We start from the raw sequence: 14,769 nt of genomic DNA on the forward strand, positions 1-14,769 counted from the left end.
GTTTTAATAATGCATTAGTAAATGTTGAAATTAATATTAACTAAAGATAAGTAAATGCTGTATAAGTATTGTTAATTCTCAGTTCATGTTAACTAAGGTAGATAACTAATGTTAACTAATGAACCTTATTGTAAAGTGTTACCTAATAATTATAAAGAAACAGCAGGTAACACATTGAATTAAACATGATATTTTGAAGTAGAGAGACTGAAATATTATTTTCTTGTAAAACATTATCTTTTTACTTGATAAATCTTTTATGTTATTACTTGTATTTTATTTTATATTATATACCTTCTGAACAAGGGATTTCCAATTGGATGGTTTTTCAAGATTATTATTATTATTATTGGATATGGATTTTTGAAAATCATTTTATTGGAGATTGCACCCACAAAGAACAATTTCTAACATATATGGACAAATTTATAGAAATGTCATTATAGAAATGTCCGTATTTCAAAATATTCCATAACCGTGGGAGCTATCAGAAATAACAGAAAAACACAAATGCAAAACTCAAGAAGCCTGTGTAGTCACAAATACTGAGTAATGATGCTTTATAGAAGGGGCTCACAATAGTTTAAGCCTTAAAAGATGTGAGCTTTAAATTAATTTGAAGAAATACATTTTCCATGACCAAGCTCATATTGGCAATACAAAATACTGCACATTAAAAACCACAATGGCTTATAAAGTCTGTACAAAAATATATTTAACACCCACAAACATCTCATTATATGGTCTCTTTATGATTCCATAATCATATATGGTTTAAATGAATCTTAAATGAGTATTATGGAACGTGACTGTGAAATAAGAGGCTGAACGTGATTTTAACTGCATTCCAGGTTGAGAAATTTCTGGATGAAATTGGAGAGACAGTTGCTACAAGCATTAAGGAGGACTATGGAAAGAATGAAGATTTCACTGCAGTCTGGAATAGCACTATGAATGAGGTACGACACCAGCCATCATGCGTTTAATGATGAGTCTAGCTGCCATTTCTGGCTGTTTTCTGACATTAAAATCCCAAATAATGCAAACATGCACATGTGTTTTATTCTAGCTGAAATGCTGCGGCTATAACAACTACACCGACTTCACGGGCTCTCCGTTTGTATCTGACACATCATCATATCCTGACACGTGTTGCACAACCAGTACAATCTGCAATGAAATCGCAGCAGGAAGAGATGTATGTTACAGAACACTTTGTGCTAAACTTACTATCAAAGCAGACATGTATGAGATTAATGAAATATATGTATAGCCACAATGCACACTATTAATTTGTCACTCACTCAGCCAGTTAATGAGCAAGATGGCAAGATACTTTTTGCATGAAAGACGCATTGGTTTGGCTTAGTGGGTTGCAAATAATAAATGCCTATAATAAAATGCAACCAACCATGTAATTGTGCATTAAGGACAACAGAGTGAAACAAAGCTGTCTACGGTAAAAGAAGAAATGTTGCATGGCCATAAAGATGCACATGATGTGCAAAAAAATGACTAAACCTTTTGAAAAGAGAAAAACATTAACACAGTATCTGAAGCAACTATTGAAAACATAATTGTCTATGTGGGTATTGCATTGATGTGTGTGTTTTGTGTTGTGTGTTGTGTGTAGCCTGTCAGGGGCTGTTTCAGGGCATTAGAGCAGTTGATCAAGGATAACGCAGTTCTGCTGGCTGGTGTGGCTCTGGGAATCGCTGCTTTAGAGGTATTTACTTCAGTCTTACACACACATGCAAGATCTTCTATGTACACTAATATGCCGTTTGCACCGAAAGACAAACGTCAAACATCATGATGATCAACATCTCAGTATGTGATGCAATAGAACTGATGATCTGAATAATTGGCAAAGCTTTAGTCAGTCTGTGTGCATTCACACTAATGCCCTTGATCCTGATTAATCAATACATTATGATGTATTTTTACAAATTTTTTATTTTTTTATTTTTTTGCCTGAGTCATATTTCATAAAAACAGACCATATTTAGAGACATGATATTGAGGTTTATGTAAACATCTGTACAACCAAAATTTGGCACAAAGTTGTCGAAACTAAAATAAATACATAAGAACAGTTTTATACAATATTGCACCTAATTTGTTCCTTCACAGATTGCAGCGATGGTCGTTTCCATGATCCTCTATTGTAATGTAGGAAAATGAGACCAGGACTGACTACAGACATATCTGTTTACATTATTGTTTACTGTAACATTTTACTATTCGATATGTTAACTGAAGTTATGTACATACTTGACTATCTGCTGCAGTATGAATGACATTTGCACTACAATCTTTGAGATTTTGTGTTCTCTTTTGAATGCATGTTTACCTCAAGAAAATGATATTTTTTTCTGCTGTGCTCAGCTACTAAGATATGACTCTGACTCCAAAGGTTTAATATCTATAGCTGATGTCATGTTGAATACTACAGCTCATTAAAGATCACAGCAACATTTTCAACATTATTTACCAATGATTCAATTAATCTGCATCCTGTAATATTTACATGTATTTGTATCAATAAAATAATGTTTTTAAAGCTCTGTTCCAACTCTCTTGCTCCCTGTGAAGCACACACTCTTACTTAAGTTTTTCTATAGTATATAAAACATTAATATATTGAAACATGCTGTAATCATCTCAATATATAATGACAGGGTTATATTTTTGTTAAAAAGAAACAAACACTACTGACGTGACATTTTTTTTCTCACATTGGATGTTTACTTTGTCTAGTTTAAAATAATGAAGCATCTAAAGAAGCAAGACACTGGTGGAAGTCATTCAAATTCAATGCAAATTTATGGCTGTCCAATAAATGTATCACATCCACTAGGAGTCCCTCTCTGTCTATTTGAATTACTTAATGTAGATCCTTCAGGAAATCCAGACATTAAGAGTACTCACCTCCAAATGCCGTTTCAACACATTATTTTCTCTCCGCCGTGATCGTAATGCATACAACTGGTGAATAATATCCCAAGTCATTTAAAACCACACAACACAACTGTTCTACAGATAGACCAAAACTGAAGCCGACAATCACTATAATCTCCTCGATCAATTTAAAAATGGTGCCTTTGGACGCTGGTCTAAGTTTGACGTCAATGACAGATGGCCGTGGAATATTTATTAATGAGGAAATTTCACGAATGGATTTATTACAAAGGTGGCAACCTATAACAGGACCACTCTTGAGTTCACTCCTGAGAGAGACTCATTCTTTCACAGATGAGTGTAGAAGCGTCTTCATGCCTAGTGCTTGATTTATACACCTGTGGCCATGGAAGGGACTCAGGAACACCTAAATTCAATGATTTGGAGGGGTGTCCCAATACTTTTGGCAATATAGTGAATTTCCATATGCATTTTGATAACTGGATGTTTACGTTTTTGTGCCATCTAGTGGTTAAGAGGAAAATAAAATGAAAGGAGCCTTTTACACTGTGGAGTCTTTAGCCCTGTTGTACCCTATACGGTCTCATTTCAGAAAGAAAGTAAATGATGTTACATTGGAATAAAGTCACCAGCAGGTGGTGGAAAGAGAACGCAAGTATGGGATCTTCAGTGATCCCAATATCAGGGATTCCCAATACTTTTGGGAATATGCTGTGTGTGTATGTTTACACACAGCGCAGAAGGCGCATTCTGACAGTCGGCTATAGTTCTCTCTGTTTTTAAGTGCAGCTTTTTTGCCCCGACGCAGGCGACGCGAGACGACAACACAGTCAGCTTTCAACAATTTTTGAAAACAATTCATATGGTTAAAAGCGCTATAAAAACGAAGGTAATTTGACTTGACAGGTGCTCACCTCATCATCATTTAACACTTCACAGCATACAGCAGAAGCAGAGTTTAAGCAAAGACAAAAGGACATCATCACAGATGCAACATTAGACTAAAACCAGTTCAACTGAGAGAAACTTTACCTCAGTCTGTAGAGATGCTCATTAAAATGTTTTCAAACGTATGTATATTTATCTGTTTCTAAGGAACCAATACAATTATTGATTGTGTATTTGATAAACCTTGACTGATCAATAGCAATTTGGTAATAAACTGAACCAGAACTTATCAGTATATAATAGAGTATAATAGAATACCTCAGTTGCTATAATGTCTACAATTTTTCTTTTTCAATTTTTCTACAAGTTCTTTTAAGCTTTTTAGAAGTGGTCATGTGTTACTTCACTGTTATTGCTGGTTATCTTGTGAAACTCTAAATATGGCCATAAATACAGTTTCCTCTGTAGCGAGAGAGATGAGAAAAAAACGTGTCAAACTTCACAGCATCTCTCTAGTGTTGACTGTGTGATCATGTGACCCTCGTGAGAGTTGGACAGACGAGTGCTGACGTCACAGACCTGTTACTCAAACATAGTTTTGTAGTTTTGCTAATGGTGTTGAACTGTGAATATATCAAGGATGTCTCATTGGTGCATCCTCGTTTACTCACGGCTTAGCTCCATCCCTTAGGACTCAAGTGAAGGAGACACCAATGTATCCCCACACATGACTCATCAGGAAGCTTCCTTATTCCTCACAATTTACTGATAATTTCTGTAAAATCCTTCAATACACTGATGGATATTTTGCAGACAATAGAACTTAATATACAAGAGAAGTATTTCATGATTAATATTAGTGTTTTAAATGTGTTTTAATTTTAAATGAATCAATATTTATGTTTTATTTGTGTAATTGTAATTATTGTTTATATCTTATAGTATCTATAAAACATCTGTATATTGGGTGTTTTCATTTTTTTAAACACCTGACGTGTAAAAACCCACAACATTTTTAGATCAGGTGTTTGCTCATCACCCTCTAGCGTCAAAGCATCAGAATTTCAAAACATGGTTTGAAAAAACTACTAGCCAGTTTGATACACGCACTAAAGCATTCAAAACAAAAGGTTGAATGGCCATGTACCTTTTTTAGAATTTAATGTGTTATTTAAAAAAGGAATAAAGATAAAACCATTTAATAAACTACTATATATTATCGAGTATGATTTACTCACACAAGTCCTTTAATAAAGCAACAGCTCACAGTGGTAAACTCATTTATTAATGAACATAAACCATTACTTTCTACAAAATCAATGAGAAACATCACTTCCCTGCAGAATGGAAACTCTAAAAGTGTGTTCACACTTAAAGTTCTTCATTTTCATTGGTAGTTGTGATGTGGGCGTGTCCAATGATGCAACACAAGTTGAGTAAAGTTTAACTTGTGCTTCATCTTAGCGCTGCGTCTTGGCATGTATTGTTATTGTTAAGGGAAACACATTTGACAAGGTCTGCAAACTTTTTTAAAAAGCACATGAATAAAGCCAACACTTCAATGGTACAAATAATCTCTCAAATATTTTAACAATTTGATTACTGTTGGTGAGATTGCTCATATAGTATAGTTTGAAAAGACTGAATGTAAGGACTGTATAGCATCTATTGAGGAGTAAGAGTGATGGGAGTTTCTTCTTGAGAAGACTTGAAGAGCTACTGAAGAGACAGATTCTCATATTCAAAAGAGCCAGACTGGTGAACATCAGGATCTGAGACAGACTGTGTGAAAGACAGATAGATTATTACCTTGAATGAACAAACTGTTTTGCACATGTAGTTTTCAACATTTCACTCGTCAGACTTGAGGTTAAGTGCTGCATATGTGTTTGCACTGGGATCATCTTTCTACATGGAAACGTACTCAGTTATTATAACGTAACCTTGGTTCCCTGAGATAACGGGAATGAGTACTGCGTCGCTGGACACAATGGGAAAACACCATTTTCTCCGATTTAATGCAGTTTTAATTAAATCACGCAGTTAAACTGCACAAACAAATGTGCAGGGCCAGCCCTCTAAGCATGCATTCTGCCCATAGGAATCAGGTTAAAGGGTTAGTTCACCCAAAAATGAAAATTCTGTCAGTAATTACTCACCCTCATGTTGTTCCAACCGCGTAAGACCTTCGTTCATCTTCGAAACACAAATTAAGATATTTTTGATGAAATCAGAGCTATGTCTCACTCCTCCATAGGCTTCTATGTGACCGAAACTTGCTGGCCCAGAAAAGTTATTAAAGAGATCGTTAATATAGTCCAAGTGACTCCAGTGGCTCAATCTTAAGTATATCAAGCGACGAGAATACTTTTTGTGCGCAAAAACAAACAAAAATAACGACTTTATTCCACTTTTCATTTCCTTCTCTCTGGGCCTCGTAGTGTTTTTGCGCTGCGCGTCTGTGTTGCACGTCATCACGCATCACCCACATGACCGGCGTCGGCCAATAGTGAGCCTACGTGGTGACGTGTAACACAGATGCGCTGCGCAAAAAGACTACGCGAACCAACTAGAGGCCCAGAGAGAAGGAAATGAAAAGTGGAATAAAGTCGTTATTTTTGTTTGTTTTTGCGCACAAAAAGTATTCTCGTCGCTTGATATACTTAAGATTGAGCCACTGGAGTCACTTGGACTATATTAACGATCTCTTTAATGACTTTTCTGGGCCAGCAAGTTTCGGTCACATAGCAGCCTATGGAGGAGTGAGACAACTCTCAGATTTAATCAAAAATATCTTAATTTGTGTTCCGAAGATGAACGAAGGTCTTACGGGGTTGGAACAACATGAGGGTGAGTAATTACTGACAGAATTTTCATTTTTGGGTGAACTAACCCTTTAATTCGACTGAAGCGACGATACGGCAACTCCTGCAACAAGTCCTGAATGAGGAGTCGCCGCTTTCTTCAGAGAAAGCAGTCCAATAATGAACGCGGCTTGCGGGGGGCAGGGCCGGTGTTGTGCCGAATTTCAACCCCCACCAAATTATTACCCCCGTAGCATTGGTAGGTTTAGGATTAGTCGTGGGGGAGGGGTTATGATTAGGGGTGTGGTTAGGATTAGCCAATCAGGTACTGACTTCAACGAGGGGGGTAATAATTTGGCAGGGGGTCGAAATTCAGCACAACACCAGCAAGCGAAGCAAAGCGTTTTAGAGGCACGCCGTGTTAAAATAAACGCCAGCTAAAAGTGCTCTTTTAGAGAAATAGGCTCTGTTATTCTGTTAATGTCATTCTCAGCCTCCGAATGTCAGCAGAATGCACCGAAATTTGCCTTTATAGTACTGGCTGGATTGCTCGGCGGGCTCTGGTGGGCTTTCACACCACACCATGCCATATTTTAACGGTCTGAAACGCAAGTAACTTTGTGGGTGGATCTCGGAATGGGCAAATCTAAAATGGGTTGGTCTGAAGTAGCTTCATTACTCAAAGGTGTGGTTTGGGCATAACGTGAAATAAACCAATCAGACAACATCTCACATTCCCTTTAAGAGCAGGCGCGTTTGTTCTGCTTTCACTCTCTTGCTCTGTTTTACGAGTGCGTGCGCGCCCGCGATCTTACCGGAGAAGTGCCCTTAGGACCCATATAAGGAAATTCCGCCCTCTCTTACGTCAGACAGAGCCATACTCGAAAAAAAACTTTCCGAAACTTGTGACAAACCGGAAGGACAATTTTTGGAACAAAAATACTCCTTCAAACGTACAACTTAACTTTTGAAACTTTGACCATGTTTAGCATGGGAATCCAACTCTTTAACAGTGTAAAAAACTCAGTATGCATGAAACAGTAATTCACCCCCCCTTTAACATCTCTAACGTAACGTTAGGCTAACGTTAGCCTAGCTTCTAGCTGTGTTGCAGTTTGACAAGAGTTTACAGTTTGACAAAAGCACAATGTTGTGTTTTACACAAATATAAGTAGGCTAAACACTTCACAGTTTTAATGATGTCCTGTATGAACAAAATGATGGAGTATATTTTTATGTTTCCACTGTTCGATCGCGCCCGCGCCTCTCTCTCTCTGACACACACACACACACACACACACACACACACACACACACACACACACACACACACACTCCAGCATTGCAATCTTGACATCGCAGCCTGTTCATTATGCTGCGTTCACACCAAACGCGAATAGAGCGTCAAATTCGTGTCTTTGCATTGACTTTGTATGTAATCTACTCGCGCAAATAACACGTCATAACGTTTACACTGTGACCTGTAAATCTTTGTCTGGAGCTAAAGCTTTTCATCGACCTACTCAACAATAAAATTATTAATATAACCCTCCAATGCATAGTTAAGGCCCTTTTGGTGACTTCGAGATGATATATAATCTTTCTGTCTCCAAAAATCATCAATTGCCTCCTGTGAAATGTCTCCTACTGTGACAGCTGCCATAGCGCCTGTTACCAAATGTTGACTGTTTGTCCGAGTGAGTGTAGGGGCGTGGCTTAGCCATAGGTCAATTGCGCTGGGTGCAAGATAGGGCCCCATAGGTTCTTTCCTCTCTGCGGAGCATCCATTGGCTCGTGTAGTTTCTCTGCATGATTTTATTAAAACTAAGCGATGCAGTACAAGGAGAAGGGAACAAGGAGAAGGACTTATAGCACAAAACAAGAAATTTTAAATGCTGTGAGTTCACGTCTCAGTATTTGTCAGTTTGCCATGAGATGTTTGAGCAGTCTGATAATTTCCCAACATATTATGTAATCTGACTTAATCACAACTGTTGCCGTAACAATAAAGGAAGAGTCTTTGCCAACTCCCTAGGAACAGAAGCGTCAATCAAGTATCAAAAGTGTTGTCACTCTACAGTCTCTTACTCAAACAGTAAAACATAATAATGCTCAAATCAATATTTCACATTGGACCAGCTGTAAAAAGAAAACCATCTCTGAATTTACAAAAAAAAGCTAATTTTATTCGTTCAATGATATTATTCTGTGGTTCTTTGATCATCTCACCTCATTTATAGCAGATCTTCTGTTTATCCTTTTCTTCTTACTGTCAAAAACACAAACAAGTAATTGCATTGTTTCATATACCATTAATAATCAAATATCTTTATGAATTAGTTTGAAAATATTATATTTATGTACTCTTTATTGATATATTTTTATTTACATAATAAATGATAATAATAATATGATGATGATGACGAATAATCCTCCAGATGCCGCTGTGATCACAACCACATTCCCACCAGCAACATGATGAACTGAAAGAGGAAGATCATCATGATTAACTCTCCAAACTGATGAATGATGTGAAGATACAGGAGTGTGTTAATAAAAGCTTCACCTGTGACAGTTACAGCGTCTGATCTCTGAGATCCATGTTGATTGTGAGCCTGACAGTAGAAGCGTCCACTCTGTAGTGCACTGAAACTCTGTCCAGATCCAACAGCTGAGGTTTCATTCTCCTTAAACCAGCTGAAGTTCAGAGCAGGAGGGTTTGAGTCACTGATGCAGTTCAGAGTCACTGAATCTCCCTCCACTATTACACCAGATCCATTTATCAACACTGAGACGCTCCTGGGTGGGTCTAAAAATCAAAATTCACTATATAGATATTAGAAAATGATGAACTTGGAAATTTGAAACAATGTGCAGATGATCATGAACTCACACATGACGTTTAAAGTCACAGCATCAGAGTATTTCTCTCCATGTTTATTGATGGACTTGCACTTGTATTCTCCACTGTCATCAGAGCTGATCTTTGAGATGCTGTAGATTCTTCCAGATCCTACAATCGTTCCTCCTTTAATCCAGCTGATTTCTGCAGGAGGGTTTGAGTCACTGATGCAGTTCAGAGTCACTGAATCTCCCTCCACTATTACACCAGATCCACTTATCAACACTGATACGTTATTTGGAGGGTCTAAAACAGACAAAAATTAAGATTCAATATAGATATGGCCTGGCGAAATTGCAATTGCAGGAATTTATATTAAGTACATAAATATGTAAATGTATTTATAGTATACTTAGCATAAAATAAATGTATTTCAAATAAAATATTTTCGTCTATTTCTTTTTCACAATGGTAGCAAGAAAGTATTGTTGGCCCTTGGAACCGACTGTCTCTGTGCCTATGAACTTTTGGATGTATGATCTCGATTGACTCCTGGCAGCTAGAGGCCTACGATATCAACCAACGCGCTCTATTTGTCCTGATCGAGGAATGTGGAAATTCTTACTACTTACAAATGAGTGGGCACTGACGTGTATCTGTTTAGAACTGATTTCCCATCCCCTGTCGCGCAGCTCGGATCAACCGCAAAATCAGGTTTCCCCGCTGGCCATTTGGAGTGTACTGGAAATTGTCCAAAGCCATGAATTGTGTGTGCAACTGCAGACTACCGCCTTCTTGCTGTTAGTGTCTTCCATGTGCACTACGAGCGTGGAGTGGGCTGGGTCGTGAGTGAAGGACTTTTGACTGTGTTTCATGAAACTCTGCTAAATGCATATAACTGTAATATTTTGCTTGTTTGCATTTCCCTTGGCTTGGTGGGATAGTTATTGTGGCTGCTCGCCTATGTTTTATTGTCAACTGTCCATGCCATCCTCCATAATGGAGTAAAATAGTTTGAAGGCTACCATTGATTAAACTAATGTAGTTGTGGAACTGTATATCTTAATGTGTGGGGTTCATTTTGCAGTGCTTACATCAGTGTTCGCTTTAGTTGGGCAGTTTGCCTCTTAGCTTTTTGTCAGTTTGTGGTCTTTTTAACACTGTTTACCAAAACACATTTGTTGCAAAGGAAGCCAGAACCAAAGATGATCAGGTGATATAGTTTTCAGCATAATAAAGTTGAATTATTTACTTTATTCCTGACCAAAACTGGTTATTGTTGGTAATAGATTATATTTGTAACCGTGCTATTTAAACACAGGACTTTTACCCTTGTGATACACAAGTAACAGACGTACACAGAAATCTTGTAAAAGTGCAAAAATTATTTAAGTAGCAGTTTAAAAACTATACACAGTAATATGCATGACCAAGAAGGCGGAAACACACAATAAATGTAGCTTACTGCTCCAGTTCAATGGCTATGGGGAATGTTAAAATCTGGCGCCCCCTGGCTGGCCAGTGAATAAAAGTGAGAGGCTATAACACGAATTTCCCTTATGAAGTTATATCTAGCACAGCACAGCCACACGTGAGATTTACACAGCAAAAGCAAATAGCAGGTATAATAACGTACAGGTCACCATAATGGTGACCAAACATTTTTAATAAAACATAAACATCTTAACCTCTGTCAATTCTCAGTAAGAACTTCTGTAGATGAATGGCAGAAATAAAGCCAGTGTGGTTAGTTATAAGTGAAGCTGGTAATGCTGTTTGTGGAGTTGTTTAATTCTCCTCTGCTGAAATATTGAGAGATTTAATGTCTTTTATATTCAGTTGATTCATCCAAGGCTGTGGCTGGAAGTCAGTTGTAGTTCCCTATCAGTTGGTCACTCTCAAAGTACGACGTGACCGACGAATAGGAATCTCGCTAGAAAGGCCAATCTACTTCGAGTGAAACTAAATGAGCTAATGCACATTGGTGTGCCATCATTTGCCACACAGTGCGGGTATATAATGTGATTGCACTTCAGCTTTTTGCTTCAGAGCCGAGCGTTTAGATGCTGTTTAGTCTACTGAGTGATCAAACAACAAGCAAGCGCTTCAGGAGGATCTCTCGTGTCTGGTGCGGACGATGCAGCGGGGTCGACTTTCTCTCTCTCTCTGTTTTTGTGTTACTAAGCAAAACAAAAAGGCTGTTTTCACAGCTGGTGACGGTGCGCCAAGAGCGCTGTATAGCCGGTCTTACGGCTGGTAAGACCGGTGGAAGAGAGACAGCGCACGACAGGTTGCACATTTCCTGTCTGTGTCCGCTGCGACCGTTCCCCTGCGTGCTTCAGGACCAAGGAGAGCATTCCCCTGAAAGAGCTTCATGGGTATGAATTGCGTGTTTCTAAAGATGGCATTCCACCCTTGTGTTTCTGGTTGCGGTCATTTACTGTCCTCACTGACGGCCACGATCACTATCTTGCTTGCCTGGGAAACATGTGAGACTGTGTTCGTGGGTGGTTCATGTTTTCGCATGAGGACATGACCCTGTCGGCACACCGGTTGACTCTTCTTTCTCCGGAAAGCTCGAGTCCCCTCTGTTGTTGGCCAGCCACTGCTTGTGTGTAAAAGCAGAGCTGCAGGTCTGCTCGACACTCTAGGAGACCGTGGAGATCTGCGAGAGCTTCCGCCGGACAAAACCCGACGGGTCTCTCGCTCCTCAGCGTGTCGTGTGCCGTCGAGTTGCCGGGCTGCAGCGCGGGTTGTCACGGCAACCCAGCGCTCGCTCTGCGCTCTAGGTGCGTGGTCTCTTTGTCTGTTCTCCGTTGTAGTGTCTTGAGCAGCTTCTGGATGGGATTGCTGGTCCTTAAAAAAAAAATTTAGGAACCTAGCGTTTCATTCAGGGCTCCAGCTGAGGGCAGATGTCGATTGCTGCATCGGAGAGAGGGGCTATTTCACTCTGGAAATGAGGATGATGCCGAGTTCCCACTGTAATAGTGTGTGTGTGTGCTAATGCTGAATCAGATTCAGACCTGACAGCGATCCTTTCCCGGGTCTTTCTCGGATGTGCATTTAAAACTTAGCAGTATGGAGTTATATTGGTGCCAAAATATGGAACACCAAAAGTGCCAAATTCTGCATAAAAGTTTTCACCTCTCTCACTACTCTTGACGGTGGGGCCACCTCCGCCAGGCCACCTCCGCCCTGCATGTGAGGCCAAGGCACTCTTATTGTACGAGGATAGTTCTGAGCCGGATTTGAGCTGCGCTTGTCGATCAAGTCACAGCGCTGGCCCTCAGTCAGATGATGTTCACCTTGGGGGTCCAAAAGCGCCCCTGGCTGTCCTTTCTGAGGTGCGTGAGGTCATCAAAGTACGCTTTCTCGATGCTCCCATCTTACAAGGTGGCCTTTTCGGCGACACTGTTGAGGACTGGCCCAGCAGTTCTCCGCAGTTCATGTCAACTGGGAAAAGAGCAAACTCCCCATGTACAGAGGATCTCTTTTCTCGGTATGGAGTTGGATTCGGTTGCACAGACAGCGCGCCTCACAGAGGAACGCTCTCAGTCGGTGCTGAGCTGCTTGAACACGTTCAAAGCGGTCCAACTGAAATTGTTTCAGAGACTCCTGGGGCATAAGGCAGCGCAAGCAGTGGTAACTCTGCTCAGGCTGCTCCATATGAAACTGCTTCAGCACTGCCTTTACAGCTGAGTCCTGAGATGGGTGATGTGGCATCACGGCACTCATCGGGTGACAATCACACCGGCGTGCCACCATACCTTCAGCCCGTGGTCAGACCCCTCGTTTCTGCGGGCAGGAGTGCCCTTGGAACAGCTGCTCAGGCATGCTGTGGTGTTCACAGATGCCTCTGCCACCGGCTGGGGTGCCATGCTCAATGGGCATGCGGTCTCAGGGGTGTGGACGGGCCCCCAACTGCATTGGCACATCAACTGCCTTGAGTTGCTAGCAGTACTTCTCGCTCTGAGCCGCTTAAAAAGGCCGTTACAGGGCAGGGACGTGCTGGTCCATACGGACAACACTGCAACCATTGCGTAGTGCGTACATCAACCAACAAGGTGGTCTACGCTCCCGTCGCATGTCGCAACTCGCCCGCCATCTCTTCCTCTGGAGTCAGGAGCATCTGAGGTCGCTTTGCGCCATGTATGTCCCCGGTGTGCTCAACCGTGTGGCTGATGAACTGTCACGAGCTGTGCTCCCAGGAGAATGGTGACTTCACCCCCAGGCGGTTCAGCTGATCAGGAGAGAGTTCAGGCAGGCTCAGGCAGACCTGTTTGCCTCCTCAGAGACCTCCCACTGCCAGCTGTTTACTCCCTGACTAAGGGAACACTCGGCACGGACGCACTGCCATCTTCAGTTCATCTAAGGCTGTGTCTGAAGAAAGTTGTAATTTCTGTTCTTATTACTCTTTTGAAAGATGATTGAAAGAATGTTTCAGGAACATCACACTAACCTTTAAATAACATTTTAGTAACATTAAGGAAACTGGACATTTTTATGTTCTTGGAATGTTAGAAATCAACGTTTCTATAATGTTTTTTTTTTATTTTTTTTATCAAAATTAAGTTGAAAGAACGTTTGAGGAACATTATACCTTTTAAAACACGTTCCTCTAACGTCAAGAAAACTGGACATTTTTCACGTTCCCAGAACCAACACTGAATATTTGGAGAACGTTCTGATAACAAAAGTCTGTTAGCTGGGAAGTAGGCCAAATATACTTAGACCTTTCTGTCAGTATGTCAAGTATACTTAAGTGCAATTTTAAATATATTTCTGAGAAATAAACAAAGTATATTTCTGAGAAGTGTACAAAAAGTATACTGAAAGTATACTTTCTTATTTTAAGTTTAAAAGAAGTATACTAATAGCACACTTGAATAAATTTATTTTTCATAAGGGATGTCTCGTAAGCGATTGGGGTGTTTTGTTGTTGGATGTAAGAGTGAACATAGCCTTATACTTATATACTTGACGTTATATACTTGACGAACATATACTTGACGTTTACTAGTCCTGACATCAGAGCCGCTAGTGTTGTCAAAATTATCGACTTCGAAACCAAGGTGTAACCCAGGTTACAAAAATAAAATAAAAAGCATTAACACATGAATGAGCAGAATATTTCTTTTCTTTTCATTTTATTAGTTATTTTTGTGTTTTTTTAGAAAAGACAATTAAAATAATTTTTGTTTGGAAGGGCCAACCAATGAGAGTTGGGAATGTTGTGTAGCGCATTTTTTGTTTTCTCAGTCTGAGCTGAGAACTGCTGAAACCTTACTATAGCCTACAGTGGACAAAACTAAA

The 14,769-nt window shown here is 39.8% G+C and overlaps 2 protein-coding genes across 2 annotated transcripts in view; one reads left to right on the forward strand and one right to left on the reverse strand.

Moving 5' to 3' along the window:
* tspan34a (tetraspanin 34a) overlaps positions 1 to 2,184 on the forward strand; it is a gene marked incomplete at its 3' end in the record, with an annotated part of 4,686 nt that extends 2,502 nt beyond the window's left edge. Inside the window, exons 4-7 of the mRNA XM_081361238.1 lie at positions 852 to 959; positions 1,070 to 1,198; positions 1,634 to 1,726; positions 2,134 to 2,184. Of these exons, the coding sequence (XP_081217364.1) occupies positions 852 to 959; positions 1,070 to 1,198; positions 1,634 to 1,726; positions 2,134 to 2,184 (381 nt within the window). The remainder of the gene's footprint in view (positions 1 to 851; positions 960 to 1,069; positions 1,199 to 1,633; positions 1,727 to 2,133) is intronic.
* Positions 2,185 to 5,035: 2,851 nt separating this feature from the next.
* The window catches only part of LOC308688262 (B-cell receptor CD22-like), a 50,847-nt gene continuing 41,113 nt past the window's right edge, over positions 5,036 to 14,769 (reverse strand). The window contains exons 9-13 of the mRNA XM_081361219.1: positions 9,508 to 9,762; positions 9,181 to 9,423; positions 9,004 to 9,097; positions 8,844 to 8,883; positions 5,036 to 5,592 (exon numbers count right to left, since the gene is read on the reverse strand). Coding sequence (XP_081217345.1) covers positions 5,527 to 5,592; positions 8,844 to 8,883; positions 9,004 to 9,097; positions 9,181 to 9,423; positions 9,508 to 9,762 — 698 coding nt within the window. The 3' untranslated portion in view covers positions 5,036 to 5,526. The remainder of the gene's footprint in view (positions 5,593 to 8,843; positions 8,884 to 9,003; positions 9,098 to 9,180; positions 9,424 to 9,507; positions 9,763 to 14,769) is intronic.

The sequence above is a fragment of the Scardinius erythrophthalmus genome (assembly GCF_964197995.2).
Source record: "Scardinius erythrophthalmus genome assembly, chromosome: 3".
Lineage (NCBI taxonomy): Eukaryota > Metazoa > Chordata > Actinopteri > Cypriniformes > Leuciscidae > Scardinius > Scardinius erythrophthalmus.